Source organism: Chiloscyllium punctatum, chromosome 17, assembly GCF_047496795.1.
Source record: "Chiloscyllium punctatum isolate Juve2018m chromosome 17, sChiPun1.3, whole genome shotgun sequence".
NCBI classification, from domain to species: domain Eukaryota; kingdom Metazoa; phylum Chordata; class Chondrichthyes; order Orectolobiformes; family Hemiscylliidae; genus Chiloscyllium; species Chiloscyllium punctatum.
Genome location: NC_092755.1, coordinates 80667857 through 80682818, shown reverse-complemented (window position 1 = coordinate 80682818; position 14962 = coordinate 80667857). Strand labels below are relative to the sequence as shown.

Sequence of the window (14962 nt, the reverse complement as noted above, 5' to 3'; positions counted from 1 at the left end):
ACAAACCAACAGCCACTCTCAGACAACAACTCACCAGGATGAAGGACCCGATACCCAGCATGAGCAAAACCAATGTAGTGTACAAAATCCCATGCAAGGACTGTACAAAACACTACATAGGACAAACAGGAAGACAGCTAACAATCCGCATCCATGAACACCAACTAGCCACGAAACGACACGACCAGCTATCCTTAGTAGCCACACACACAGATGACAAACAACATGAATTTGACTGGGACAACACTACCATTATAGAGCAAGCCAAACCGAGAACAGCCAGGGAATTCCTAGAGGCATGGCACTCATCCACAGATTCAATCAATAAGCACATCGACCTGGACCCAATATACCGACCACTGCAACGGACAGCTGGAACTGACAACTGGAAGCGGCAGAGACAAGCCACTATAAATGCCGGAGGAAACATCACAGAAGCGCTTCACAGGAGGCTCCCAAGCACTGAGGATGTCACCTAGACAGGGGACGAAACGTTTGCAACACAAATTCCCAACTCGGCGAACAGAACCACAACAACTCTCAGCATCTACTCTGTCACCCTAATATAGAAATCCTTCACAATTTTGAACTCTCTATTGCACTCCGTGTAAACCTCTACCACTCTAACAGGAATAATCGCAGTCTGTCCAGTCTCTCCACATGTACTAAAGCCTCTCTTCCATGACAAATTTGTTTTATAGTTTCTATCTTCCTAAAATAGTGTTCATTATTTTCACTGAAAATTCTTTCTTCAAGGAAGTTTCCACAATGTCACCCAAATCATGGTGTGTGTAGACTCAGGTATGACTGGAAGTTTGGAGACTGCATATTATTAATCGTTGAGAATTTAAACTGTCTGATCAGTGATTGTTCAGGATTGGGAGATCTCAACTTCAATTCAGACTTGTTTTAAATAAATCTTGCATTCTTTCCCTCAAGTGGAAGAATCACACTTCAACCAATCATCCTTTTGAAAATGCCTAACTTGAGAGTGTTTGAACCGACGACAGAGGGGGAGTGAACATCACCATCTCAGAATTAATAGCCATTTCCAGGAAAGCACCGTTGCTCCAATAAATGTCTCCATCAAAAACGACCACCTCATCTCCATTTAATTGTCCAGTGATGTACAATCACTCCTATCCCGACGGGAGCCACTGACTCCCTTTATCCCAGTGATCAATTGAAATCCATTGACCAACTACTCTTTCCTGGTTCTAATCTTATTGAGTCAAATTTTCTTCCTGCCCTGGGATCCCTCCCTCTGGTACGATTGTCCATGCGGTGACAACAGGGAGTGTTCATGCAGAACGAGTAATCTAAAGAGCCAGGCTGAAGTCCTGCGTTCAAATCCCACAACAGCAATTGGTGGAATTTGAATGAGATTAATAAAATTGCTAATAAAATTTCTAATTGCAAAGTAATTTCATGGAAGCATCATCAACTTGTAAAAACCCATCTGGTTCACTAATATCCTTTAGAGAAGGAAACCACCATCCTTACCCAATCTGGCCTACATGTGACTCCAGATCCACAGTAATGCAGTTGAGTCATAGGGATCTACAGCACAGAAAAAGGCTCTTCAGCCCATTGAATCTGTGCCAATTTAAAAAAACAGCCACATAACTATTCTAATCCTGTTTCCCAGCATTTGGCCCATTGTCTTGTATGCCTTGGCACTGCATACACACATACAAATACAACTTAAAGGTGAAGAGGGTCTCTGCCTCTCCCACCCTTACAGCCAGTGAGTTCCATTTTTTTTTAAATGGCAAATTTTTATTAAATTTACATTTTTCCATCTGCTAGAGAGGGATGATGAACCTTGTCTCCTGACGTTTTGGCTTATTAGCCCAGTGGCATTGCCAGTAGGTTCCTGCTACCTCTCAATCTTTCCCAGTAGGGAGGTGAGGTTGGGTCAAGGTAGGGATTGGAAGGGCTGAAAGAGTTGCAAGGAGGTCAAAGAGACCTCCTGGAGTTGTGCTATGAGCTAAAGAACAGGATCTCTAACTCCGCAAAAATCTCACAAATCCTCAGGGACCACTGTGACAACATTCCCATTCACCTTGTTCCAGACCAAGTGGAATTGGTGCATCACAAGCCCTGGTTGGATGAAGGGGCATCGCTATGATAGCTTACAAATTCAAATAAGCCTGCTGCACTATAACTTGGTGTTGTGTGACTTTTGACCATTTCCACCCAGCGCACAGGACCAATGGGAAAACCACATCTCCAAGAACCCAAGAGTGAGACCAAGTAGAGGCAGTAAAATATAGTGTCCTCGCCCCCTTACAACCCTCTGGGACCTCTCGTTTTGGCTCCGGTTTTGGCTTTTTGCGCAACACCACTCCCATTTACTTTGCTTGACTATTGATAGTCATACCCTCAACCAGAGAGGCGTCACCTCTGGAATCCCCTTTTTAAACCTCACTCTCCTCCTGCATGGGAAGGTGCCGGGAGTGGAGGTTGGGTTGGTGGGGGGGTGTGTGGGCCTGACGAGGGAGTCACGGAGGGAGTGGTCTTTTTGGAATGCAGATAGGGGAGGGGAGGGGTCCGTTTGGAGGTGGTGGAAATGATGACGGATGATACGATGTCTATGGAGGTTGGTGGGGTGGTAGGTGAGGACCAGTGGGGTTCTGTCCTGGTGGCGATTGGAGGGGCGGGCTCAAGGGCGGAGGAGCGTTCCAAAAAAACCACTCCCTCCGTGACTCCCTCATCAGGTCCACACCCCCCACCAACCCAACCTCCACTCCCGACACCTTCCCCTGCAACCGCAAGAAATGCAAAACTTGCGCCCACACCTCCCCCTTTACTTCCCTCCAAGGTCCCAAAGGGATCCTTCCATATCCGCCAAAAATTCACCTGCACATCCACACACATCACTTACTGCATCTGCTGCATCCGATGTGGCCTCCTCTATATTGGGGAGACAGGCCGCCGACTTGCGGAACGTTTCAGAGAACACCTCTGGGACACCCGGACCAACCAACCCAACCACCCCGTAGCTCAACACTTCAACTCCCCCTCCCACTTCACCAAGGACATGCAGGTCCTTGGACTCCTCCATCGCCAGACCATAGCAACACGACGGCTGGAGGAAGAGAGTCTCATCTTCCGCCTAGGAACCTTCCAACCACAAGGGATGAACTCAGATTTCTCCAGTTTCCTCATTTCCCCTCCCTCCACCTTGTCTCAGTCCCAACCCTTGAACTCAACACCACCTTCCTAACCTGCAATCTTCTTCCTGACCTCTCCGCCCCCACCCCCACTCTGGCCTATCACCCTCACCTTAACCTCCTTCCACCTATCGCATTTCCAATGCCCCTCCCCCAAGTCCCTCCTCCCTACCTTTTATCTTAGCCTGCTTGGCACACCCTCCTCATTCCTGAAGAAGGGCTTATGCCTGAAACGTCGATTCTCCTGTTCCTTGGATGCTGCCTGACCTGCTGTGCTTTTCCAGCACACATTTTTCAGCTCTGATCTCCAGCATCTGCAGTCCTCACTTTCTCCTACAGTGCTACTCCGTTCAGGGGCACTTAAGGCCTTGCCTGTAGGTTCACAGTCTGTGAATTATGTTTTTTTTAACATGGCTTGGGATGTTTTATTTTCACGGTGCTGCAGAGATGTAGGTTGTAGTTGTTGGTGGAAACAGAAGGTCTTAGAAATGTCAGGTTATTGTTTATCTGGAGGAGCTACTTTGCCCCTCTAAACGAGTGGAATTACAGCAGAAACAGAAACTGGAAGTGATAGAAATCCTGAGCAGGTCTGGCCGTGTCTGTGCAGACAAGAACAGGGTGAACATCTCATTCCAATGTGTCTCCTCTTCTGTATCAATCCCTGATTTTCAGCCCTGTGCCTGGAGTCCTCAACACCAGCTGACACTGAGTACAATACCATCAGCAAAACAAAACCCTGCTCAGACTGTCTCTCTGCCAAGACACTAAATCTTTCTTCTGGCAAGTTTTACAGCAAAAGCACAACCTTTGCAACAAATAATGTTAATGATGTTTCTCACAGTCATCAAGTCACTAAAGTAACCACAGTGCCAACACTAACTAACCGGATTGGGGAAGACATTTTCGCAGAGAGAGAGCTGGGTGGAGTTTGAGCGAACCTTTTACTGAACACTGCACTGCTGGAGGTCAAAGAATCAGAGTCAAGGACACAGACCCTTCAATCCAACTCGTCCATTTAGACCAGGTATCCTAAATTAATCTAGTCCCACTTGCCAGCACTTAGCCCTTATCCCTCTAAATCCTCCCTATTCATATACCCATCCAGATGACTGTTAAATGTTGCGATTGTACCAACGTCCACCACTTCCTCTGGCAGCTCATTTCACTCATGCACCATTCTGTGCGTGAAAATGTTGCCCCTTAGATCACTTTTATATCATTCCACTCTCATCCAAACCTATGCCCTCTAGTTCTGATCTCTCCCATCCCAGGGTAAAGGCCTTCTCTATTTACCCTATCCATATCCCTCATTATTTTATAAACCTCTATAAGATCACCCCTCAGCCTCCGAGGCTCCAGGGATAACAGTCCCAGCCTATTTAACCTCTCCCTTTAGCTCAAAATCTCCAACCCTGGCAACGTCCTTGCAAATCTTTTCTGAACCCTTTCAAGTTTCACAACATCCTTCCAATAGGAAGGAGACCAGAATTGCACACAATATTCCAAAAGTGGCCTAATCAACATCTTGTACAGCCACAACAAGACCTCCGAACTCCTGTACTCAATACTCTGACCCATAAAGGAAGGTATATCAAATGGCTTCTTCCCTATCCCATTGACCTGTGACTCTACTTTCAAGGAACCATGAACATGCTGTCAAAGGTCACTTTGTTCAGCAACACTCCCTAGGGCCTTACCATTAAGTGTATAAGTCCTGCTAAGATTTGCTTTCCCAAAATGCAGCACCTCACATTTATCTAAATTAAACTCCATCTGTCACCTCTCAGCCCATTGGCCCATCTGATCAAGATCACGTTGTACTCTTGAGGTAACCTTCTTCGCTGTCCACTACACCTCCAATTTTGGTGTCATCTGCAAACTTGCTAACTGTACCTCTTACGCTCACATCCAAATCATTTATATAAATGATGAAACGTAGTGGACCCAGCACCGATCCTTGTGGCACTCCACTGGTCACAGGCCTCTAGTCTGAAAAACAACCTTTCACCACCACCCTCTGTCTTCTACCTTTGAGTCAGTTCTGTATCCAAATGGCTAGTTCTCCCTGTATTTTTTGAGATCTAAGCTTGCTAACCAGTCTCCCATGGGGGACCTTGTTGAACGCACTACTGAAGTCCATATAGATCATGTCCACCACTCTGCCCTCATCAATCCTTCTTGTTATTTCTTCAAAAACCCAATCACGTCCGTGAGATATGATTTCCCACACACAAAGCCGTGCTGACTATCCCTAATCACTCCTTGTTTTCCAAATACATGTACATCCTGTCCCTCAGGATACCCTGCAATAACTTGCTCACCACTGCGGTCACGCTCACCGGTCTATAGTTCTTTGGTTTGTCCTTACCACTTTTCTTAAATAATGGTACCATGTTAGTCAACCTCCAGTCTTCCGGCACCTCCCCTGTGATTATCGATGATACAAATATCTCAGCAAGAGGCCCAGCAATCACTTCCCTAGCTTCCCACAGAGTTCCAGGGTACACCTGATCAGGTCCTGGGGACTTATCCACTTTTATGCGTTAAGACATCCAGCACTTCTGCCTCTGTAGTATGGACATTTTCAAAATGTCACCATCTATTTCCCTACATTCCATACCTTCCATGTCCTTCTCCACAATAAACACTGATGCAAAATAATTTTTTAGTATTTACCCCATCTCTTGTAGCTCCACACGTAGGCCTCCTTGCTGATCTTTGAGGGAGCCTATTCTCTCCCTAGTTACCCTTTTGTCCTTAATGTCTCTGTAATAACCCTTTGGATTCTCCTTAATTCTATTTGCCAAACCTATCTCATGTCCCCTTTTTGCCCTCCTGATTTCCCTCTTAAATATACTCCTACTGCCTTTATACTCTTCTAAGGATTCACTCGATCTCTCCTGTCTATACCTTACATGTGCTTCCTTCCTTTTCTTAACCAAACCCTAAATTTCTTTAGTCATCCAGCATTCCCTATACCTACCAGCCTTACCTTTCACCCTGACAGGAATATACTGTCTCTGGTCTATTGTTATCCTGTTTCTGAAGGCTTCCCATTTTCCAGCCGTCCCTTTACCTGCAAACATCTGCCTCCAATCAGCTTTCGAAAGTTCTTACCTAATACCATCAAAATTAGCCTTTCTCCAATTTAGAACTTCAACTTTTAGATCTGGTCTATCCTTTTCCATCGCTGTTTTAAAACTAATAGAATTATGGTGGTAATGCCAGCCTCTTGGCTAGCCCAGGATTTTCACTGCAGTGGCGACTGGATCAAAAGCTGCCTGGGCCCTCAGCTTGGAAAGGCTTTCAAAATCTCTTGGCTTGCCTTCCATAACTTAAAAAAACTCTTTAAACTGACTTCTTTGACCAAGCTTTTAGTCCCCTACCCTAACATCTCTTCATGTGGTTAGTTTTGTTGGATGATCATCCCTGTGACACACTTCGGGATTCTTGGCTTCATTAAAATGTATTGATATAAACTTTAGCTGTTGTTGCAGAAATAGAAAGCTATGATCCTGTCTGCTTCTCAGGCAGCCCTTCATAACAAGTGGGATAAATATTTACCAGGACATAGTGATAAACTCCTCTGGTCTTCAAAATGTGCCTAGGGAACTTCTACATCCATCAGAGAGAGAGGATGCACGGGCCTTGGTTTTAATGCTTCGCCCAAAGACACAGCTTCAGCAGAGCAGCTCTCCCTCGATGCTGTACCTTGAGGACTAACCTAAGATTTTATATCCTCAGCCCTGAAATGGAATTGAATGTTGAATCTCTCCTCATTCAGGGTTAGATTGCTATACTGAGCTAACACTAACACATACGCAGAAAGAATCAATGAGCAGGTGTAGGCACAATGGACCAAATAGTGTTCTGCTCTTTTGTCAGATTCTATGATTTACTTTCCAGTGCCCTCAGTTGGGAAGATATTTATCTCCTTGAATGCAAAGTCATCGAAGGAAGGTGCAGCCTGTGCTCTGATGCCACTGAACCATTTTGTCTGATACCCGACTCCTGCCAATGATGCAAATGAAGATTAACGGCAATTTTAAAAACTGCCCACCTTTGTGGAAACTTGAAAATCCTTACAATGGGGGGATGATTGATCTGAGGTTGACACAAATACACATAGGAGTTTGCTTCCTTTAAACACTAGTATAAGTCTTGGTGAAAAGACTCAGGTTAATTTGTCAGCAGAGATGACCTGGTCTGGATGCAAATGGACACACTCACAGAATATATTCCAAACAAAATCCCATACCTTTACCTGAACTCACACCTCAGGGGATATGGTTCCCCACAATGTCCCTGACAAAACCCTTTCACTATTTTAAACACCTTGACTAGCTCATCCTTCAATCTTTATTCATTTAAGAGAATATAAGCCAGATTTAAGCAGACCGCCATCGTAAATTTTGTAGAACTGACTGATGGATTCTGCTAAATCCTATCCCCAGCTCATTTACAAGTTAAAGGAAGGTCCCATGACAAAAAAGCACACACTCTGTCCACATTGAGGTCGCACCAGTAATTGCACTGATAATTGCTATGTTCAGATCAGTAACCAGTTCAATGGGATAAACATGACCATGTCACAGGGTCAAGGTCAAATAACCCCAATCCTCCCACATCTGAAATACTGCGGCCTAATTAAGGTGAACTCGCTCCAGATTAGTGAACTGAATAACGATGCATTAATCAATTAACTGAGGTGCACCTATCATTTCTGTTAAAATAACTTTTTTAAAAAAACACCTCATTGCCTGTAGTATACAGGAAGTTAAGAACTTTATCAACAGTTTAAAGCAGATTGTTAGTTACATCATGTAAAAGCTCCGACTCTGTGAACAGACCTAGACTTATAGCTAAACTTTGCTGTTGAGTTGTAAAATGATGCATGGGCTTACAATGATATAAATCTAAAAAACAGAATCCTGCAGATGCTGGACGTTACAGCATAAGGTCAGGCAGTACCTGTGGAGTGAGAAACCAAATTAACAGTATGGGTCAACGTCCTTTCATCCCAATTGAACTACATTTATATAACAACGTAAAAGAGTAAAACATTCCCAAGGCATGGCATAGGAGTATAAACGGTCCAAATGGGCCACATCAGGGGCATTAGTTCATCTGATGGATCTGGAGCTAGGGCAGACAGATACATGAACACAGAAAGTACTCATATAAACTCAGTCCTCACAAGGAGATAATGGAGTGATCTTGAAACTCTCTTCAAAAGGTACTGGGAGCAGAACTGTCAAACATTTCCAACTGTTTTATTTAGTTCTGTTCTGTTTTTGTACAGGTCAAAGACAAAAAAAAAGGTTACAGCACACACAGAAATAAAGACGTAAATGAAAATGTTTCCAGCATTTTAACATTGTGGAATAACAAAACACACTTTGAACAGTTCCGACCTGAACAATGTAAGTCGAGAGCTGAGGATCAAGCTTTTAGGAAATTTATCAAACAAAAACTACACATCAATAACAAAGAAATTACCAAGGAACGGTTGTCTTGGAAACAGTTGATGTTTCGAGTACAGTAAATCACTCCAATTTGCTTGCAATCCTCTCTGGCTTGAAGCAATAAATACTAACTGCTAACATTTATCTTACACAATTCAGGGTTAAGTCAAATGTTTGGTGGCATTGATATCTTTGCAATATATATATATTTTTGTGTACACACAGTGGCTAATTTTCAAGTATTTATGCAAGATAGAGGGAAGAAAAGAAAATCATTGGTTGACAATGTGGCCTTGAAATTCATTATCCATTCAAGTGACAATTTGCTACAGTGTGGAACTGCAAGCACTCAATTATGTACACACACTTATCCATTCAAACCCCTCACCATTCTCATCCTCATGAGCTTCATTTACCTACTGAAACAAAGTATTCACACACACCATCACGCACTCAGGTGCACACTCAATTATCTCACAAAAAACAAAACAATAAGTCCACGAAGAACAATCTACAGGGTGCGATTGTCTGCTGTTGTTGCTAGTTTGTGAAATTCTCTTCAGAAATGTCTCCCAGGCAGAGTTCAACCGAGAAAAGATTCGGGTGTGCATACACACACACACACACACACACACATACACTCTTTCTCTGTCAGCCCATACTGTACAGTACCAACTACATACTGAAATTCTCAGATAGTGCAACACATGAACAGATGAGAAATGGCAGGGTCTGAGGGGGCTAGAAGGGTTGGGAGAAAGGAAACAGGGCTGACTGGATTTACACTTTGCGTTCCATCCTTCTGTACTTACATCACATGGGCCACTGCGTGGTTCAAGTTCATAACCATGTAAAGCTAATATAAAGTGCACTTCTACCTTACAGGCTAGTGGGGGGTGGGGGGGGGGGTTACTCGGGAGTGTGTTTGTGTGTGTGTGTGCACAATTAACACTTCAGACAAAAAAAGTGAAGAAAGTGCTTCAAGGCAGCATTCAATGGAAAACAACAAAAAAATCAACAGCTTAGTCACTCTGCAAATATCTCACTGACGTTTTGCAAGGCAAGTGTTTAATCTTCTTCTTTAGCAATCAACTAATGCTTTCCGTTTACTTGTTAATCACCAGACCACAGGGTCCAGGCTGAAGAGTCTTCAGGTAGGCCCAAATGCAATGTCAGAGAGAATTCCCACGGCAAGTATTCCTCTTCCATCAGGTGCCTTGTGAAGAGCTGTTGAAGGCTCCTCTTCATCAGAAGAATTCCACGGAACACAGAAGGTGTTCCTGTAATGGGGCACAGTTCATGAGAGGAGAGGGAGGCGAGCGGGAGGGGAAAGAAGGTTTCCACTTCAAGTCCCCAGTGAGTCACTCGGTTCGCAGGATTACACGATAAAACTCCAAACTGCTCCGAGGGATGACTGGGATGGTTCGGATCCAGTATCCAAGATATCCTGGACACTGCAAAACCCAAGACGAGGGAAAGTGCTCCAGTGTGTAGTGTCACGCGCACAGTCCTGGCTGTAATGCAGACAGTCTGCGTTCAATGCTCTGTTTACCTAGTAACAAGACAGCCAATGACAGTTTCTGTTAGTTGCAGAGGAATAAAGCACAGTGGACCATCAGCTGATATGTTTGCATATGATGTACATTACTCAGTGATCGTGACTCCTTATGAGGACAGGTCCCCAATACAGTACTCAGCAACATTAGATTCCTGACTGTCAGTGACATGAAAAATTTGGAAATGTCTTTTACTCGAAAAGGCTATTGAGATGTCAGTGGGACTGGCAGGCAGGGGGCAGAGGACATTCGACACAGACAAGAATGAAGTAATTAATTTTTATAGGCAGAATCGCAGGAAAGCAGTGTAAATGAAAGGGTACTATTCGAAAGGGGAGTTAAGGGAGCAGAGGAATCTCAGTGTATGTATGTGTGAGTCATTAAAAGTAAGAGAGTGGTGTAAAAGCATTTTTAAAAAATGTACAGTGGTCTTTATGGATAGTTTGTGCCAAAGGGCCTGTCTCCATGCAAAAGTGATGACTGCAGATACTGGAAATCAGAGTCTAGATTAGGGTGGTGCTGGAAAAGCACAGCCAGTCAGGCAGCATCTGAGGAGCAGGAAAATCGGGGAAAAGTCCTGATGAAGGGTTTTGCCCGAAATGTCAATTTTTCTTGCACCTCGGATGCTGCCTGACTGGCTGTACTTTTCCAGCACCACTCTAATCTAAATCCTGTCTCCGTGCAGTAGGACTCTATGACTCAAGGAGCATTGAGTACAAGACCAAAAAGGTTATGCTGAACTCACAGAGATCTCTCCTAACCACACAGATCACCGAAGGCACTACAAAACCCTGGAGTAAGCACGATTCAAACTTGGTCTCCCAATCCAGAGGTAAGGACACTACCACTGTGCCACACAAGTCCCAACTTGAGAAATTACAATTTGAGCTTCATCAAAAGTACTGCACCCCAGAGTACTTGGTACCTGGTTTCAGGAAGGTAAAGAGGGGACAGAAACAATTCTCGAGAATGGTTTCAGGGATGAGAAACTTCAGTGCTGAGGATAAACTGGAGAATTTGGGGCTGTTTTCCCTGGAAAACAAAACCTGAGCAGAGATTTCAGAGAAGGTTTAAAATCAGGAAGTACCTGGTATATGTATGCAGGGAGTAACCATTCTCACTCGTTAACAGATCAAGAACCAGAAGGCAGAGATTTAAACTAATTGGTAAAAGAAGCAAAACTGAGAGAAGGAAAAGCAGGTTCATGCAGCGAGTGGTCAGGTCTGGAAAATACTTCACCTGTAGGTACATCCCAGCCCAAACTTTCTAAAGAGAATTAATCTGTTCGACAGGATGGCACGCCCCCAGTGGCTAACCCTCTGTCAGTGCGGCACTCCCTCAGCACTGACCCTCCAACAGTGCAGCACTCCCTCAGCACTGACCCTTCGACAGCGCGGCGCTCCCTCAGTACTGATCCTCCGACAGCGTGGTGCTCCCTCAGCACTGACCCTCCGACAGCGTGGTGCTCCCTCAGCACTGACCCTCCGACAGTGCAGCACTCCCTCAGCACTGACCCTTCGACAGCGCGGCACTCCCTCAGTACTGATCCTCCGACAGCATGGCGCTCCCTTAGCACTGACCCTTTGACATCGCGGTGCTCCCTCAGCACTGATCCTTTGACAGTGTAGCACTCCCTCAGTACTGACCCTTTGAAAGTGCGGTGCTCCCTCAGTATTGACCCTTTGACAGTGCAGCACTCCCTCAGTACTGACCCTCCGACAGTGCGGCACTCCCTCAGCACTGACCCTCCGACAGTGCGGCGCTCCCTCAGCACTGACCCTCCAACAGTGCAGCACTCCCTCAGTACTGACCCTCCGACAGTGTGGCAGTCCCTCAGCACTGACCCTCCAACAGTGTGGCACTCTTTCACAACTGCCCCTGTGATTGTGCAGTATTGGTTTATATCCAATACAGCAGTATTGGCTTGAATTGGAGGAGTTCAGAGATAGAAGATAGAACAGTACAGCACAGTACACGCCCTTTGGCCCTTGATCTTGTGTTGACCTTTTATCCTACCCTAAGGTCAAACTAACCATATACTCTACATTTTACTATCATTCATGTGCCTATGCAAGAGTCACTTAAATGTTGCTTAGTCGTGTGCAGGGATGAGGTGGCTGGATTGTGTGTCAAATGGGAGGGTTTATAACAGACGGTGAAGTAACAGACTTGATGTATAAGTAGGAACTCTCTATATGCATTGAACCTGTCCTCACCACCCTACCTTATAATATCGGTTTCTGAGCAGGCAGATGAGTGAAATGGAATTGGAATGTTTGCTTAATGAACCTGGTATTCATTGATTGCAGTTAAAATGTTTCTAACAAAACTTGCTCAAGAACAGTATGCTAATCATTGCAAACAAAACAATTGCACTTGGAAAGTTACGCCATTGTAAAACCGTGTTTAGTTTGTGCTTTCAGGATTACATTGAGTCTTGTTAGGATCATGAAGGGCATGTCCGTAAGATATCAGAGCAGAATTAGGCCATTCAGCCCATTGAGTCTGTTCCACCATTCGACCAGGGCTGTCAACCCCATTCTTCTTCCTCCTCCCCATAACCCTTGATCCCCTTACTAATGAAGACCCTATCTATCTCTATCTTAAAGATACTCAATGATTTGCCCTCCACAGCCCTCTGTGGCAATGAGTCCCACAGAGTCACCACCCTCTGGCTGAAGAACTTCCTCCCCATTTCCATTCTAAAGGGTCTTCCCTTCACTCTGAGGCTGTGCCCTCAGGTCCCAGTCTCTCTTACAGGAAACATCTTCTCCACATCCACTCTATCCAGATCTCTCAGTATTCTATAAGTTTCAAACAGATTCCCCATCTCATTCTGCAGCCTCCACCACTTCCTCATGCACCACTTTCTGTGTGAAAAAGTTGCCCCTTTGGTCCCTTTTAAATTTTTCCCCTCTCACTTTAAATCTATGCCCTCTAGTTTTGAACTTCCCCATTCCAGGGAAGAGACTTTGTCCATTTATCCTATCCATGCCCCTCAAAAGGTCACCCCTCAGCCTCTGATGCTCCAGGGAAAACAGTTCCAGCCTATTCAGCCTCTCCCTATAGCTCAAACCCTCCAACCCTTGCGACATCCTTGTAAATCTTTTCTGAACCATTTCAAGTTTGACAACATCTTTCTGATAGGAGGGAGACCAGAATTACACACAACATTCCAAAAGTGGCCTAACCAATGACCATTATAGCCGCAACATGACCTCCCAACTCCTACACTCAATGCACTGACCAATAAAGGAAAGCCTACCAAACGCTTTCTTCACTATCCTATCTACCTGTGACTCCACTTTCAAGGAGCTATGAACCTGCACTCCAAGGTCTCTTTGTTCAGTAACACTCTCTAGGACCTTACTGTTAAATGTATACGTCCTGCTAAGATTTGCTTTCCCAAAATGCACCACCTCACATTTATCTAAATTAAACTCCAGCTGCCACTCCTCAGCCCACTGGCCCATCTGGTCCAGATCCTGTTGTAATCTGAGGTAATCTTCTTCGCTGTCCACTACACCTCCAATTCTGGTGTCATCTGCAAACTTACTAACTATATCTCCTGTGTTCACATCCAAATCATTTATATAAATGACAAAAAGCAGTGGACCCAGTACTGATCCTTGTGGCACACAAGTCACAGGCCTCCAGTCTGAAAAGCAACCCTCCACCAGTACCCTCCATCTTCTACCTTCAAGCCAGTTTTTTGTCTAAATAGCTCGTTCTCCCTGTATTCCATGTGATATGCTAACCAGTGTACCATGAGGAACCTTGTCGAGTGCTTTACTGAAGTTATCCCCTAATCCTTCTAATCTCATTGAATACAGACAGACCCAGTGCCCTTAACCATATCTCATTTGACAAGCCCTTCATTCAAGAGTCATTCTTATAAACCTCCTCTGGACCCCCTCCAACACCAGCACATCCTTCCTTAGACACAGGGCCCAAAACTGCTCTCAGTATTCTAAATGCAGTCTGACCAGAGTCTTATACAGCCTCAGCAGTACATCTCTGCTCTTATATTCTAGCTCCCTGGAAATAAATGCTAATGTTGCATTCCCCTTCCTAACTGCCACCTGAACCTGCATGTTAACCTTAAGAGGTTTAGGGTGTAGGTTTGCTCACTGAGCTGTAGGTTTGATATCCAGACGTTTCATTACCTGGCTAGGTAACATCATCAGTGGCGACCTCCAAGTGAAGCGAAGCTGTTGTCTCCTGCTTTCTATTTATACCTTTCTCCTGGATGGGGTTCCTGGGGTTTGTGGTGATCAAACCTACAGCTCAGCAAGCAAACCTACACCCTAAACCTCAAACTGAGCTACAGACCTTCACAAACTTTGTGAAAACCTTAAGAGAATCTTGAACTAAGACTCCCAAGTCCCTTTGTGTTTCAGATTTCCAAAGGCTTTGCCTTTTTTGCAAATAAACTATGTATTCTTCCTACCTAAGTATTCCATCTGCCCTCTGTCCTAACCTGTCCCCTGGACTGTAATGATTTAATAGAAGACTCTTACATTTGCTGATGTTGTCCACATCTTCCTGTTCCGTGATTATCTGAGAGAGACCCTCCATTAGCAGCAGTGCCTTGTGGTAGCGCTGGATACAGTCCTCTCCCTGCTGAAACATCTCATCCAATGCTGTGGACTGAACCTAAAATCAGACCAAAACACTACCATCATCCTCTTGCTTCAATCTCTGGGTTGGACGTACCTGTCATTTGACTGATATGCAGGTGAGGGCCTTCCAGCCTCTAAACAAA

The 14962-nt window shown here is 44.8% G+C and overlaps 1 protein-coding gene across 2 annotated transcripts in view; it reads right to left on the bottom strand.

Moving 5' to 3' along the window:
• Positions 1–8433: 8433 nt before the first annotated feature.
• The window catches only part of ulk1b (unc-51 like autophagy activating kinase 1), a 102924-nt gene continuing 96395 nt past the window's right edge, over positions 8434–14962 (bottom strand). For both annotated transcript variants that reach the window (XM_072587686.1, XM_072587685.1), the window contains exons 27-28: positions 14718–14853; positions 8434–10193 (exon numbers count right to left, since the gene is read on the bottom strand). In XM_072587686.1, coding sequence (XP_072443787.1) covers positions 10138–10193; positions 14718–14853 — 192 coding nt within the window. In that variant the 3' untranslated portion in view covers positions 8434–10137. The remainder of the gene's footprint in view (positions 10194–14717; positions 14854–14962) is intronic.